The 13,926-nt window shown below is 33.5% G+C and overlaps 1 protein-coding gene across 13 annotated transcripts in view; it reads left to right on the top strand.

Moving 5' to 3' along the window:
- adam15 (ADAM metallopeptidase domain 15) overlaps window positions 1-13,926 on the top strand; it is a 49,621-nt gene that overhangs the window by 5,921 nt on the left and 29,774 nt on the right. For all 13 annotated transcript variants that reach the window (XM_073926081.1, XM_073926079.1, XM_073926076.1 and 10 more), the window contains exons 3-4: window positions 12,303-12,379; window positions 12,456-12,534. In XM_073926081.1, coding sequence (XP_073782182.1) covers window positions 12,303-12,379; window positions 12,456-12,534 — 156 coding nt within the window. The remainder of the gene's footprint in view (window positions 1-12,302; window positions 12,380-12,455; window positions 12,535-13,926) is intronic.

Raw genomic sequence — 13,926 nt, 5'->3', positions numbered from 1 at the left:
TGAAATAAGGTCACTAGTCAAAAATACCAAGCAAGTTTATTCGATGTATTTGTGGTGGAATTTGAAAAGCCTTTCTGAAATGATGAGTCTCACACAAATGCCGTTTACAGTACACACACATATTAGCGTTTACTGACACCATGTGGCCGTGGTGATTACAGCGATTAAGAATTAAATAGAGATTCACTGTCATTATTACAAATTTGCTCTTTTTTTAAAAAACATTTTAAACTTATAAAGCTTATTAAAAACAAGTTGGAACAAATATTTTTATCTCAGTGTATTTGAAAAAAAAGTTCTGTTAACATGTGTATACATTAGAGCTGCACAATTAATCGAAAAAAATCACGATCTGGGTTCGAACCCCTAGACGATCTTAATCCAGCATTTCTACGATTCTGTCAAATATATTTTCGAGTTCAGGAGGGAAGCAAAGGCGGCCACACAAGTCTTTTTATTGTTTCACACACGTAGCTCAGCTACATGGACACCTCCAAATGATGTTAAAAGAGTCACATACTGTATTTAAAAGGTATAAATCACCTAATAATGTCATTTTTGTTTTCATGTAATGCTGTATTCGCGGCCGGGAAATTTCACGTCACGTAAGCTGCTGACTGTGCAGGCTTGGCCCTACTTAATGATAGACGCGTGCGCGTCTACTTTAATGAAAAGAACCTGCATACCTGAGTAACTGGTATTAAAGTGGTTAATAATTTTCAGTTTGTGCCACAGAGTGGTCGTTTGAGAGCCGCGTGCGAAGTATGAACAGCACTTAGCATTGAAAATGAAACCGAAAGCGTCACATCATTTAAATAATCATGTCGCATTTTAGAGTTATGACTGCAACAAGTTTTTTCTTTCATAGCAAACAGAGTTGTGCATGAAAATAAATGTTTAGTGTCAGTATAACTACTCTAGCCTATATAATGTTGATTTTACCCGTGAATTGTCTAAAAATGTTGTCTATGACAAATTGCAAGCATATATCTCAAACATAATTCAACATCAGAGTTATTATAAGTAGAATAGAATTATTTATAGAAACCAGTATACCTACACATAATATTAATATTGTTGTTTTACCATATATTTGAGAAAAAACAATAATCTCATATTAAGCTTTGTTTTACATCTACAGAATCTTGAGAAAATCGTGATTTTTATTTTAAACAAAAAAAAATATTGCGATCCTCATTTTAGCCAGAATCCTGCAGCTCTAGTATACATGTAATTATAAAAAACATTGCACCTGTCAATCAACTCGGTGAGCGGGGAAAACCACACTCAAAATCACTGAGATTTGGGTCCTATTTTATTGTCAATAAAGTAAAAAAAAAAGAAACTTGTTGGGTTTATATCACTCCAATATGACAGTGGACACACTATAGAGAAAGTTCTGTCCAAATAGCTTATAGAAGTTGATTTTCATCATAGGCGCCTTTTAAGATGCGATGTTTAATCGAGTAAGACACATAATTTATGCTTATGTGGATGGAATTACTCATAACGGAAACTAGTTATAGAAAGTGTGTGTGCGCGTGTGCAGACTGAGGAATGGGGGAATTTGGCAGGACATGACTTCAGAGCTGCTCTCAGCTGCACAGGAAGTGTCCGTCCCCTTAATGTTGCCTCTAGTTCCCCTCCTCTCAGATCATGCTTTATGTCAGGAAGTTTCCAGCCGAATATGTCAACACACCTACATTCTTCCTCCAGGATGGGACAGATACGGACACAATCCCACCTCCCTCTCTTAACCTTTAATTACTCATTCACTGTCTCATTCATTCTTTCATGCCATAATCTCTTTTTTTACCACTGACATTGTGAAATGGTCTCTGGGTTACAAGCTGATTCATTTATTTTGTCACACACTGTAAAGCAGCCCCTCTGTTGCCTGGCTGAATCACAGAAACCGAGGCAACCATGGGCTGTTTTTAGCATGTTTTGCCGTGGAAAGGAAAGGCGGGTGATGATTTGTGTGTGTGTGTGTGTGTGTGTGTGTGTGTGTGTGTGTGTGTGTGTGTGTGTGTGTGTATGTGTGTGTGTGTTTGTTTTTGTGTGTGTCAATGAATACAGTGTTGATTATAATCAGTGTCCTCAAACCATCCACCACCCACAAACTAGATCAAAATAAAACAGCAATTAGATAAAGTGTTCATTTCAAGCTAACTACTGAAAATTGTCTTTATTGCTTAGAGGCGTACTTCATCCAAAAAAAAAAAAAAATTTTATTATAAATTACAGACACTCGATTGGTTCTAAACTTTCATGAGTTCGCTTTTTCTGTTGAACACATAACAAGATATTCTGAAGAATGTTGGTAAAAGGCAGACATCGACATCCTTAATACAATGGAAGTCAGTGGCTGTTTTTTTCCCCCCAACATTCTTCAGGAGACCTTCACTGTAAAAAGCGATTAGTTCCTTTACTTATAAGTGAATAAATTCATTGTCTTAAATGCGACAAGCTGACTTTAGTTTAAAAAAAGTGAGTAAACCCGATGTTACTTGAAACTGTTATGTTGATTTGATTTTTTTTAATTACACACATAGTTTTTTTTTAGTTTTAGGGCAACTGGCTTGCTTACTTTTTAAGTGAAGTCAACTATTCTTACAGTCTTCCTTTGTGTTCAGCAGTAGAAAGAAACTCTTGTTTGGAACAAGTGGCAGATGAGTAAACTGGCAGAATTTTCTTTTTTTGTTGTTTTGTTTTTTTTTATGATTATTTTTTAGAGGTTTTCACCTTTAGCAAAGCATTGAATGCAAAGAGAGGGGAAGGATCGACAAAGGACCTTGAACTGGGAATCGAACTCGGGTCGCCGTGAGCACTTCTGTACTATTTGTCGGTGCGCAGTACCACTAGGCTCTGACAGACTTTTTGATTTTGAGTGAACTATAAAAAAAGGCTGTATTCATTCACCTACCAAATAATTTGCTGGAGTACCCATCAGCCTCATGAAAGTGCACCCCAGCTATGTGTACACTCCACCAGCCCTTCACCCGGACTACACATCCCATCATGTATTGTGCTAATCAACCATTTACAGCTGAAATCAATCAAGTTTGTGCAAACATCCACATCAGTGTTATCAGACACTTTTTTTTTTGATTTCTCATTGCTTTAATTGTCATTTTTTTCATTAATATAAGGAAAGCATGGAGCACTTATTTATATTTTCTTCCAAATGTGATGAAGATTTTCCATATTAGCAAACATTAAAGCCATGCTTATGTGCTTCAAATTTCGTTTTACCTTCAAATGAAGAATGCTTACATCTTTGCTGTGAGATTCAATATTGAAATCATTTCAGAAATCTTCAGGAATCAAAGTGAACTATCACAATGAATGTTTTTAAAGTAAAACTTTAAGTGTTTTTTTCTATTGTCTCATATTAATTCACAAAGTTGTTATTATAATGTAATATGTTTTATCTAATATTAATACGTTACTCTTATGGCAGTAAACAAACAAAAACATTTTTATTGCAGAGATGTGTTTATTTCACAATAGCTGTTAGACATTTAAGACATCTTAGATAAATTCCCTAATGAAAATTAAAAACAATTACACAATTTCTTATAGTTATAACATCAATATATCCCTTTACATATCTTCCATTGACACAAAAAAACATTTACAGAAGTAAGTGTGAGTGGACATAAGACTTATAAAAAGGCATAGAGCAGAAATGCATTAGGTTGAATAGGAGAAATACTCAATTAATTTGGACCAAAAGCAAACAAATATACAAATATACATTTTTGAATATTTCATGTAATTTCTTTCATAATAAATATACTTTTAACAATGTTAAACTTGTCTTTTAAAAAAATGTGTGTGTGTGTGTGTGTGTGTGTGTGTGTGTGTGTGTGTGTGTGTGTGTGTGTGTGTGTGTGTGTGTGTATATATTGAAAATAAAAAGTATATACAACTAGAGCAGGGGTGCCCTATCTTTTTTTTCTTATGAAGTGCCAAGAACCAAACTTGATCAAGGCTAGTTGGCCCAAGGTAAATATTTGCCATGTGTAATTTCCTAATTTATTCATGTTTAACAATGACTGGAAACCATTACTTTATATTAACTAATACAGTATTTTTTACATGTTATAATGAACTTATTACAGTAAAAAAACACCTGAATTATAACAGAATTACACTAGTTTTTGCCTTGATTTGCTCACTGATGTCTTCAACATAGTCCTCTATGCATTTTTCTTTGCAATTTACATTTTTGAAGAAAATAAAGTTCATTTACAACATTTAATTGAAACATTTCATTTCAGTTTACTCTAAATAAAAGTAATAAAAAGCAATAAGACAAACAAAAAAAGGTTATGTTAAATTAGAATTGACGATCTCTGTGTTAAAGGCATTCGCCCCAAACCTCTCCATCATTCTCATTCTCCTTTCAGATCGGATGGTGGGCCAAATCTAAGATTACAATGGGCCAACCTTGGCCCATGGGTCCTACTTTGGGCTTTTCTGAACTAGAGTTTTCTTGTTTTGACATATTAAATATGTGGATAAGATGTAACTACATTTGATTTTTTGTTTTTGTTTTATTGGCCCAACCAGGCCATTACAGAAAATCCTTAATGTTTAGCCCCATATAAGCCTAAAATTTCATTCATTACGGTCTTAAAAGGGTCTTAAAGAAGTCTTTAATCTGACTTGATGAAACCTGCAGAAACCCTGCCTTTCCCAATCCCATCCCCCTCTCTCTCCCTCTTCTTTTATTGTAGATATATTTGCTGTCCTATCATAATAAAGGCTGCCAAAATTAAAACAAGCAAACTGAAATCTTTAAGAAATTAATATTAATAACAGTAAAATGTAAACCCAATTGAGCAGTTAAGTCAGAGGCAAACCATGAGTTCTTGTTCAAACCTCCACCCATTCCCCCTTTCCTCACACTCTTTTATTTTTTTTCTGCTTCACCCTCTGCTAGCCTCAGTAAAAGTACCGCACCCAGCATTCATCTACTGCTGAGCTCATTGAGCTGCTTACAGCATGTGCTCAGGGACATTACCTCACACTGAACCAGAGAAGGGCAGAAAGAGAGAGAGAGAGAGAGCTGAATAGATGGGGAAAGAGGAGAAGAATTAGGCTGAGGTAGAGAAAGAAAGAGAGAGGGGAATCAGGAATGAGTGTTCAGCAATGTAGCGGTTGATGGAGTGGTTCAACAGAAAATGTGCTCGCCCTCATATCAATCCAAACCTGTATGACTTTATTTCCTCTGGAGAACACAATAGGCTCATTTAATGCTGTTAATCCTCATGTGAACTGAGAGGTTCAGGCTTTAAAACGAACACAATGAAACCATTAAAAAGAATTAGAAACCTTATTAAAAAGTGGCATTTTACAGGATTTGTTCTGAAGTTATTTAGAGAACCACCAGATCAATGAGTGGATCATTAAGATTATTATTGCGTAATCATTAATTTTAAAATGTTTGAACTGAGTAAAAAACAAAACAAAGTCACACTTTAAAGTAAGCTTTGATTAGTTAATGTATTTACTAGCATGAACAGTAGTTGTACAGCATTTATTAATCATATTTTAACATTCATTAATGCATTAATAAAATCCACACCCATATTTGTAAACATTAGTTAATGTAATGTCACAATCTAACAAGGAACAACTTTATTTCCATCAACTAGTGTTAACAACGATGAATAAATTCTGTAATTAATGTATTGTTCATTATTTGATCATGTTAGTAAATACATTACCTAATACACCGTCGTACCCAAAACACATATTCATTCATTAATTTTCCATTCTTTTATTTATTAGTGGTTGCCAAAGCGAAATGAACCAACAATTAATTAATGTTTTATACAAATCCAATCTAATACATGTGGATCCTAGTAGTACATTGAGGTCTTATAAATGAAAATGTTTGACCTATACAGGCATTTAGAATACACAGAGCATTATTTAGAACAATATTACCTTTAATATGCAGCCTTTAAACATACACATAAGCATTTACTGTATGTTTTAATTTTATAAAAAAATTGTTATGTTTTCATTATACCCTCTAGTTTTATATTTAGTTTGTTACATTTTATTTTCAGCAACTAAAATGGGGTTAAATTAAATAAAACGTCCCTGACGTCCCAGTTTTTACTCTAATATTTCTAGTAAACTTGACCTGTTAAATACAGTATACTGTTAATAAAAAAAAATAACACAGAATACAGTTTTTTAAGGCAGAAAGATTAAAAAGATAAAAAAATTAAAAAGGTAAAAAATTATTTAAAATGTTTTAACATTTTTGAAAAGTCATTGGTGCAATGTTTGGGAAAGTTTATTAGTTTTTGAAGAACTGGAATAATAATGCTGAAAACTCATATTTGGTTCAGGGGACAAATCATATTTCAATCAATCATTCATTCATTTTCTTTTCGGTTTAGTCCCTTTATTAATCTGTGGTCACCACAGCAGAAGAACAACCAACTTTTCCAGCACTTTTTTTGGAAGTTGTGTGAACACAAAAAAATAGACAATCAGCATACCACAGTGAGCATAAAAAGAAAATACATGTAATAACCAAAATACAGGAATACAGAGAGTTGTGAAATAATAATAATAATAATAATAATAAAAACAACAATTAAAAAGGGCAAACTGGCCGGTTAAACTAAAGAGTAAATGACAGAAATATACTAAAACAAACAATATCAATGATATGATATATATAATAATAAATCCTTACATTTATATAGTGCTTTTCTGGACACTCAAACACTTTTCGCATTTGGGAAAATCTTATCCACCACTAGTGTGCAGCGTCCACCAGGATGACAAGATGGCAGCCATATTGCGCTAGAATGCACGCCACACACCAGCTGATTGGTGGAGAGGAGACAGGGTGATGAAGCCAATAATGATATGGGAATGGTTAGGAGGCCATGATGAACAGGGGCCAATGGGAAAATTTGGCCAGGAATCTAGGGTGAAACCCCTACTCTTTTTCAAAGGAAATCCTGGGATTTTTAACGACCACAGAGAGTCAGGACGTCGATTTAATGTCTCATCCAAAAGCTGAGCAGTATAGAGTCCCATTCAATATACTGGGGTGTTAGGACCCTCACAGACCGCATGTTGAGCACCCACTGCTGGTCTCACTAACACCAGAACCGGCAGCAACCTAGCTTCCCCAAGTGGTCTCCCATCCAGCTACTGACCGGGAGCAGTCCTGCTTAGCTTCAGTGGGCAACCATGTGAGAGTTCCAGCTAGCTGCTGGATAATAATATGCATAATACAAATTTTAAAAATCTATAAAAAATGCAAAAAACTGTAGATGTATTAAAGGTTAAGTGAAAGTATTATTAACCCAATCCAAAATAAATAAATAATAAATAAACAAAATAAAAATGGAATGGAGTATGGGACTCGTTCACACACTCATGACTATTAACATAATATTAAAGACGCACAACGAAGACACTCAATAAAAGAAAACTTGCTGGTTTTGTTGAATGACTTGGTAATAAACATTGTATGCTGGAGATGTTCATCGTAATAGCAAAGTTCATACATACAAAACTCCTCATTTTCACCATTCCCTCAGTTACCAGTCTGCCTTAGCCCTGGTTGCTCTGAATCATGTGATCCACCCATTCCATGTGAACTATAGTCTGTTCCCAAGAGTTCATAGTGAAGGCAAGCCACTAACCAGTAGCATCTGATACCAATAAATGCATGGCCTTCAATTTAGATGCCTATGATTTTGTAGGAAACCTGAACAATGCTGGAACGGTATCTGATGGCTGAATTCGCTGTTGAAGTGTATGTTTGGGTGTGTTGTGCAGCTTGGTAAATGACTGCAGATGTTGGTTAGTCTGTGTGATGTCAGTCTCATGGCCTTTTGAAGAAACTGTGTGCATCACCACAGTAACACAGTATCTTGAAGGTCATTTGTGTTTTTTTATTCGAGGCTGAATGAGATCTGAGCTGTAAGAAATTCAACATCCATTTGCATTTAAAACGCTGGATTTCAGCACCGTCTTGTACTTGAGATGTGAAATGAAAATGGCCGTGTTTACTTTTGGAATTTACATTCTTGGTCCTTTTATGCATTATTCATCAATATATACAAGTACTCAAAACTTGCTGAGTTATGTTACATGCGGAATTATATTACATAGAATTACATGCAAATTACATACAACACACAAGTTCATATTTGTGTTTTACAAAAAGGATGTCCGCTGGGTTTTAAAAGGTCTAAAAATGTCTAACAGTTCCAAAACAGAATATTAGGGCTTTAAAAAGTCTTAGATTTACTGAAATATTGGGTTGTAGGTCTTCTTATGTCCATGTAAAGCTATCCAATCAGGCCAATTTTATTTATATATATATATATATATATATTTTTTTTTTTTTTTGAAAAACAAAATAATTAACAACATAATTTATTTTCATAAATGTATTATTCGTTGTTTATTTGCATTAGTAAATACATTAACTAACATTTAACCACTTGTCTGGCATTGTAAAGTGTTAAATAAAATAATTTTACCTGGCTTAGACTTCCAGAAAAAAAAAAATCATGAGAACAGATGAAATTGACGATTGCTTTGACTAGAGTCCAGTAAACCCTGTTCTGAATGGTTGGTTACAGAGAGAGGTCAGATACGGTGGCTTTTATTGGCTAGGAGAAAGGGGTCAATAAATGGAGCTGTTCCCGTTAGCACATTAGAGAAAAGCAGGAAACAGCAGCAGTGGTTTAACAGGAAGCTGAGTGGGGTTTCACTTTTTCATCAGACTGCTGAATGTGTGCGCGAGCCAAGGGGATGTGATAGAATGGCAGGAAAAAGTGCTCAGAATAGGAAGTGAGATGAGAGAAAGGCACAGAAAGAGTCTAGAGGAGGGGGAAGTCTGTTTTTAGCCTTAAAATGCTGTTTTATCCTTTTGAAGAACCCATCTTTTCCTCTGGCAGTGTGTTGATGCTGTGATTTGATACCAATCATGCATTAACAGTGACTGGTATGTTTGTAGATTCCTGCATAATCTAAATTTAATTATTCTTTTTACTATTGATATAGTAAATTTGTATTTACATAATATTTTTAACTAAACAGGGCACTTTTAGATTAAGGGTTAATAAAATTATTTCTTTAGAATTTGGGTTTTCTGTTTTAACCAGTTTATTAAATTTATCATGGTGAAAATATTAATAATAATGTGTTTTCCCAACTTTTCTAATCAAATCTCTTGATGCCATTTGATGCAGGCAGACAACTTGCCGCATGATGAAGCTTACAGAATGCAGTTATATGCCCTTAAAATTCCAGATACCAATTCAAGATGAGTTTTTGTGTACTGTTTGTATTATATTAACATAACATTTACATAGTACATTTTTAAGTGTTAGTAAGAGAACAAAACAGCTTTTTAATTTGGCTCATCACTTCATTAAGTCAGTTTAAGAAAAAAAAATCATTGGGGAAACTTTATTCTTTCTCATATTTACACGCCATATATTTGATATACTGTATTTAAGTCCAGAGATGTCAAAAAAAAACTTCTTTAAAATATGACAGATTTGCTAAAAGAAAAAATGGATAAGTAGTATAATGATGCATATTCAAGTAAAATCCTGCGCCATTGTGTCTCAGGGCTTTTCGGACTTTATTGACTATAGACCTTTTTAACGAATTTAATGAATATTTTATTCATTCATTATATAATTTTAACGCCTCGACATTTACTGTCACCGTCTGGTACAATTTAGTATTTTCATATCAATAAAAATCAGACAGCTTAACCATTCAATTATTCATTTTCATGTCGGCTTAGTCCCTTTAATAATCCGGGGTCGCCACAGCGGAATGAACCACCAACTTATCCAGCAAGTTTTTACGCCGCTGATGCACTTCCAGCCGCAACCCATCTCTGGGAAACATCCACACACACATTCACACACTATGGACAATTTAGCTTACCCAATTCACCTGTACCGCATGTCTTTGGACTGTGGGGGAAACCGGAGCACCTGGAGGAAACCCACGCAAAGGCAGGGAGAACATGCAAACTCCACACAGAAACACCAACTGAGCCGAGGATCGAACCAGTGACTCAGCGACCTTCTTGCTGTGAGGCAACAGCACTACCTACTGCGCCACTGCCTCGCCCTAGCTTAACCAATAAATGAAAAAAATTCTGTGATCATTTACTCAACTTGAATGTCTTTATCTTATCTCAAACCTGCATAGATTTCATGCTTTTGCAGCAAATGAAATATATTTCCCTTAAACAAGGAAACTGTTGTGGAGATACTGTAATGAGTTTGCAAGTATACAGTTAAAGTCAGAATTATTAGCCCCTCTAAAGTATTAGCTCCCCTGTTTATTTTTTCCTCCATTTCTGTTTAACGGACAGAAGATTTTTTAACACATTTTTAGACATAATAGTTTTAATAACAAATTTTTAATAACTGATTTATTTGATCTTTGCCATGATGACAGAAATTAATATTTTAGTAGATATTTTTCAAGAAACTTCTATACAGCTTAAAGTTACATTTAAAAGCCTAACTAGGTTAGTTAGGTTAACTTGGCAGGTTTGGGCTTTTAGGCAAGTTATTGTTTAACAATGGTTTGTTATGTAGACTATCGAAAAAAATATAGCTTAAAGAGACTAATAATTTTGACCTAAAATGTTTTTTAAAAAATTAAAAACTGCTTTTATTCTAGCCAAAATAAAACAAATAAGACTTTTTCCAGAAGAAAAAATAAGATCAGACATATTGTGAAAATTTCCTTGCTCTGTTAAATAAAAAAGAAAAAATTAAAAATTAAAAAAAATTAAAAAAATTAAAAAAGAAAAAGCCAAATGCAAACACTACCAGATCACTGTTGAGATCACTTTCTTTGTTTTTCCTGAACTAGTCTGCAGTAATAAAACAGGGAGAGGGGTCTGGCTGCAGACTTGGTGCAGTGCAATCTGAGCTGCATCCAATGCTTTTTAATGTGCTCACCTAACCCCACCCCTAACCCTACCACTCACAGTGATGTCACTATAACTCCATTAAGTGCATTGTGTCTGACATTGCATCTCTGAAATATGCAGTCTCAGTTTGCATCATAAAGGCTGAATCCAGATACTATTAAAAACCGGAGACTCATTAGAAACAAACAGATGGCCAACCAAAAAGTTACTCAGGGTTTTGCAAAGTGTTGCCAACACAAAATACATACATTCCTGATATGTGAGTCCCATCTCACACTCAATACACTACAATTACTATGGAATAAGTACAGCACTACAACATAAAAGAGATTGAGAATGTCACTTACCCGTAGGCATGGGCCGGTATAAGATTCTAACGGTATGATTACCTTGGATAAAAATATCACGGTTTTACAGTATTGTGCTAAAATATATTCTTTTTAATTGTCTGGGTAAAAAACTAAAACCTTTTTCCCCTTTGAACATAATATATTTTATTTTGATTTTGTTACAATTTAAAACGACATATTTGGATATTTTTTTTCTACTAGAGATACTGTTATCCTAAAACACAAAACAAAAAAAGTAAACAAAAAAATATTACACCTACCTTAGGAATGGTATTACAGAAAAATTGAACTAATAAAACCTTGACTTGTCCAAACACGGTATACCTTGAATACGGTTATCGCCCCATGCCTACTTACCCGCCTTATAATGATGTTTTTTTCTCAAAACTCTTATTGTGCAATCTCTGTCACCTTCTTGTGGATGGTAAACATCAACCATCTTTGCTCTGCACAGTATTACAGGCTGATGGATGCTGGCGTGCTGTATCTTCGAAATTATAAATATTTAGACTTATAAATAATATAAATAAACTGCATAGTTGCAATCTAAACAACTTGCCTAAGAAAGCCTCAAAGTTACATTATGTTGTCCAACACCTGCAATATTTGCCAAACTGTAGTGTTTATTCATCTGCTGTCATTCTATGTGGGCTGAGTAATATACAAGGCAGAACAGGCTGTACGAGTGCTGATATGCATGGTTATCAGCCATTCAGAATCGAGAACCAGACAGAACAGTTGTACAAACCAATATAGTCATTTTCAGAATGCAACTTTAAAATATAGTTACATACTGCATAAAAGTCCTATAGTAAAATACAATTCACATTACAGTTAAACACTGTGTAATTTACAAAACTGTTAATGTAGTCTATGAGTTTGCATACTAAATTCTTTGTTGAATCTGTATATAATACACTATTTGGGTAATCTCTTTCTTTTTATCATGAAATCTATCTCTTTCTCTTTTTCTCTCTCTCCAGAAGGGTCACCCTGACAGATTGCAGTGTGGTTTACAAGTGGGAAGCAGCTTGTATATCCTCGACCTGGAGAAAAACCAGTAAGTCATTTCCTGTCTGGGGTCTGATCAGCAACTAATAAAGATACAGTCATTATATGTGAACATTTGCTTGCAGAGATCTTTTGCCAAAACCACCTAATGTGTTTTACTACCTGCCAAATGGAACTGGGGTGTCCATGAAAGAGAACACAGTGGTGAGTAAAGCCTTTCATATGTCAGTCTGTGTTCAGTTCATAATGGTTTAAGGCAAGACACTGCAGTTGAATAGGGTAAAATACTGAAGGGATGGCTCATCCAAAAAACACAATTGTCACGGTTTACTCAACCTTCACTTGTTCCAAACTTGTTTGAGATTCTATCTTGTGTTCAACATAAAAACATATTTTGAAGAACGATGGAAACCGGTAGCCATTGACTTCCATATAGGAGAAGCAAACACCAAAATTCAAAGGTGACCAGTTATTTACCAATACCAATACCAATATTTTAAGAACAAGTGAAGGGTGAGTAAATGATGACAGAATTACATTTTTTTGGGTGAACTACACCTTTATCGGGTTGTATTCACTATACTTCGCTTTTTGCAGTTGATTGACTGTTAAGAACTGCAATAGTACATTTTATAAAATGTTTAAATACGCAAATGACGCATATTTCATTGAATATTTGCTAAATATGTGCATACATTTCTTGCAAAAAAAAAATCTAAACACTGGATGAAGTCAAATTTTTTGATTCCTTTATATATATATATATATATATATATATATATATATATATATATATATACTTATTTTACATACATAAATATATATATATATATATATATATATATATATATATATATATATATATTTATTTATTTATTTATTTATTTATTTATTTATATATATGTGTGTGTGTGTGTGTGTGTGTGTGTGTGTGTGTGTGTGTGTGTGTGTGTGTGTGTGTGTGTGTGTGTGTGTGTGTGTGTGTGTATTCAATTATATTCAATTATCACTCCTTATTTCAGAATATACTGCAAGAAAAGCAAAAAAAGGAAATCACACTTTTTTTGTTGAGTAATTGTTTTATATAATCAGGAAAATTATGAAGGAACAAATCTCTTGAGAGTATACAGTATGCAGTATAAATAAAACTTCATGTACATAAGGTTAATGTGTTGTATACCCAGTGGTGTAAATGATGCTGAAGTAGATATTTATGACTGATTTTGAAAAATTGCCTTTTAAAATATGTAATAAAATTCACTTTGTATTGACACAAGTTTATAGTGTAGTACAACAAAAATGTGGCCAATTGAAGTATGACAAAAGTTTTTTTTTTCTTTGTTGTCTGTCCATTGGTCAAAAAAATGTGTTGGGCAAATACTAGTTATGATTAAATCACATCCATTTGATTAAAAAAAAAAAAAAAAAAAATATATATATATATATACATATATATATATATATATATATACATATATATATATATATATATATATATATACACATACATATATATATATATATATACATATATATATATATATATATATGTATATATATAAGTATATATATATATACATATATATATATATATAT

This window comes from Danio rerio, chromosome 16 (assembly GCF_049306965.1).
Source record: "Danio rerio strain Tuebingen ecotype United States chromosome 16, GRCz12tu, whole genome shotgun sequence".
In the NCBI taxonomy this organism is placed as follows: Eukaryota; Metazoa; Chordata; class Actinopteri; order Cypriniformes; family Danionidae; genus Danio; species Danio rerio.
The sequence above is the reverse complement of the archived record's forward strand: the minus strand, read 5'-3'. Positions and strand labels throughout refer to the sequence as shown.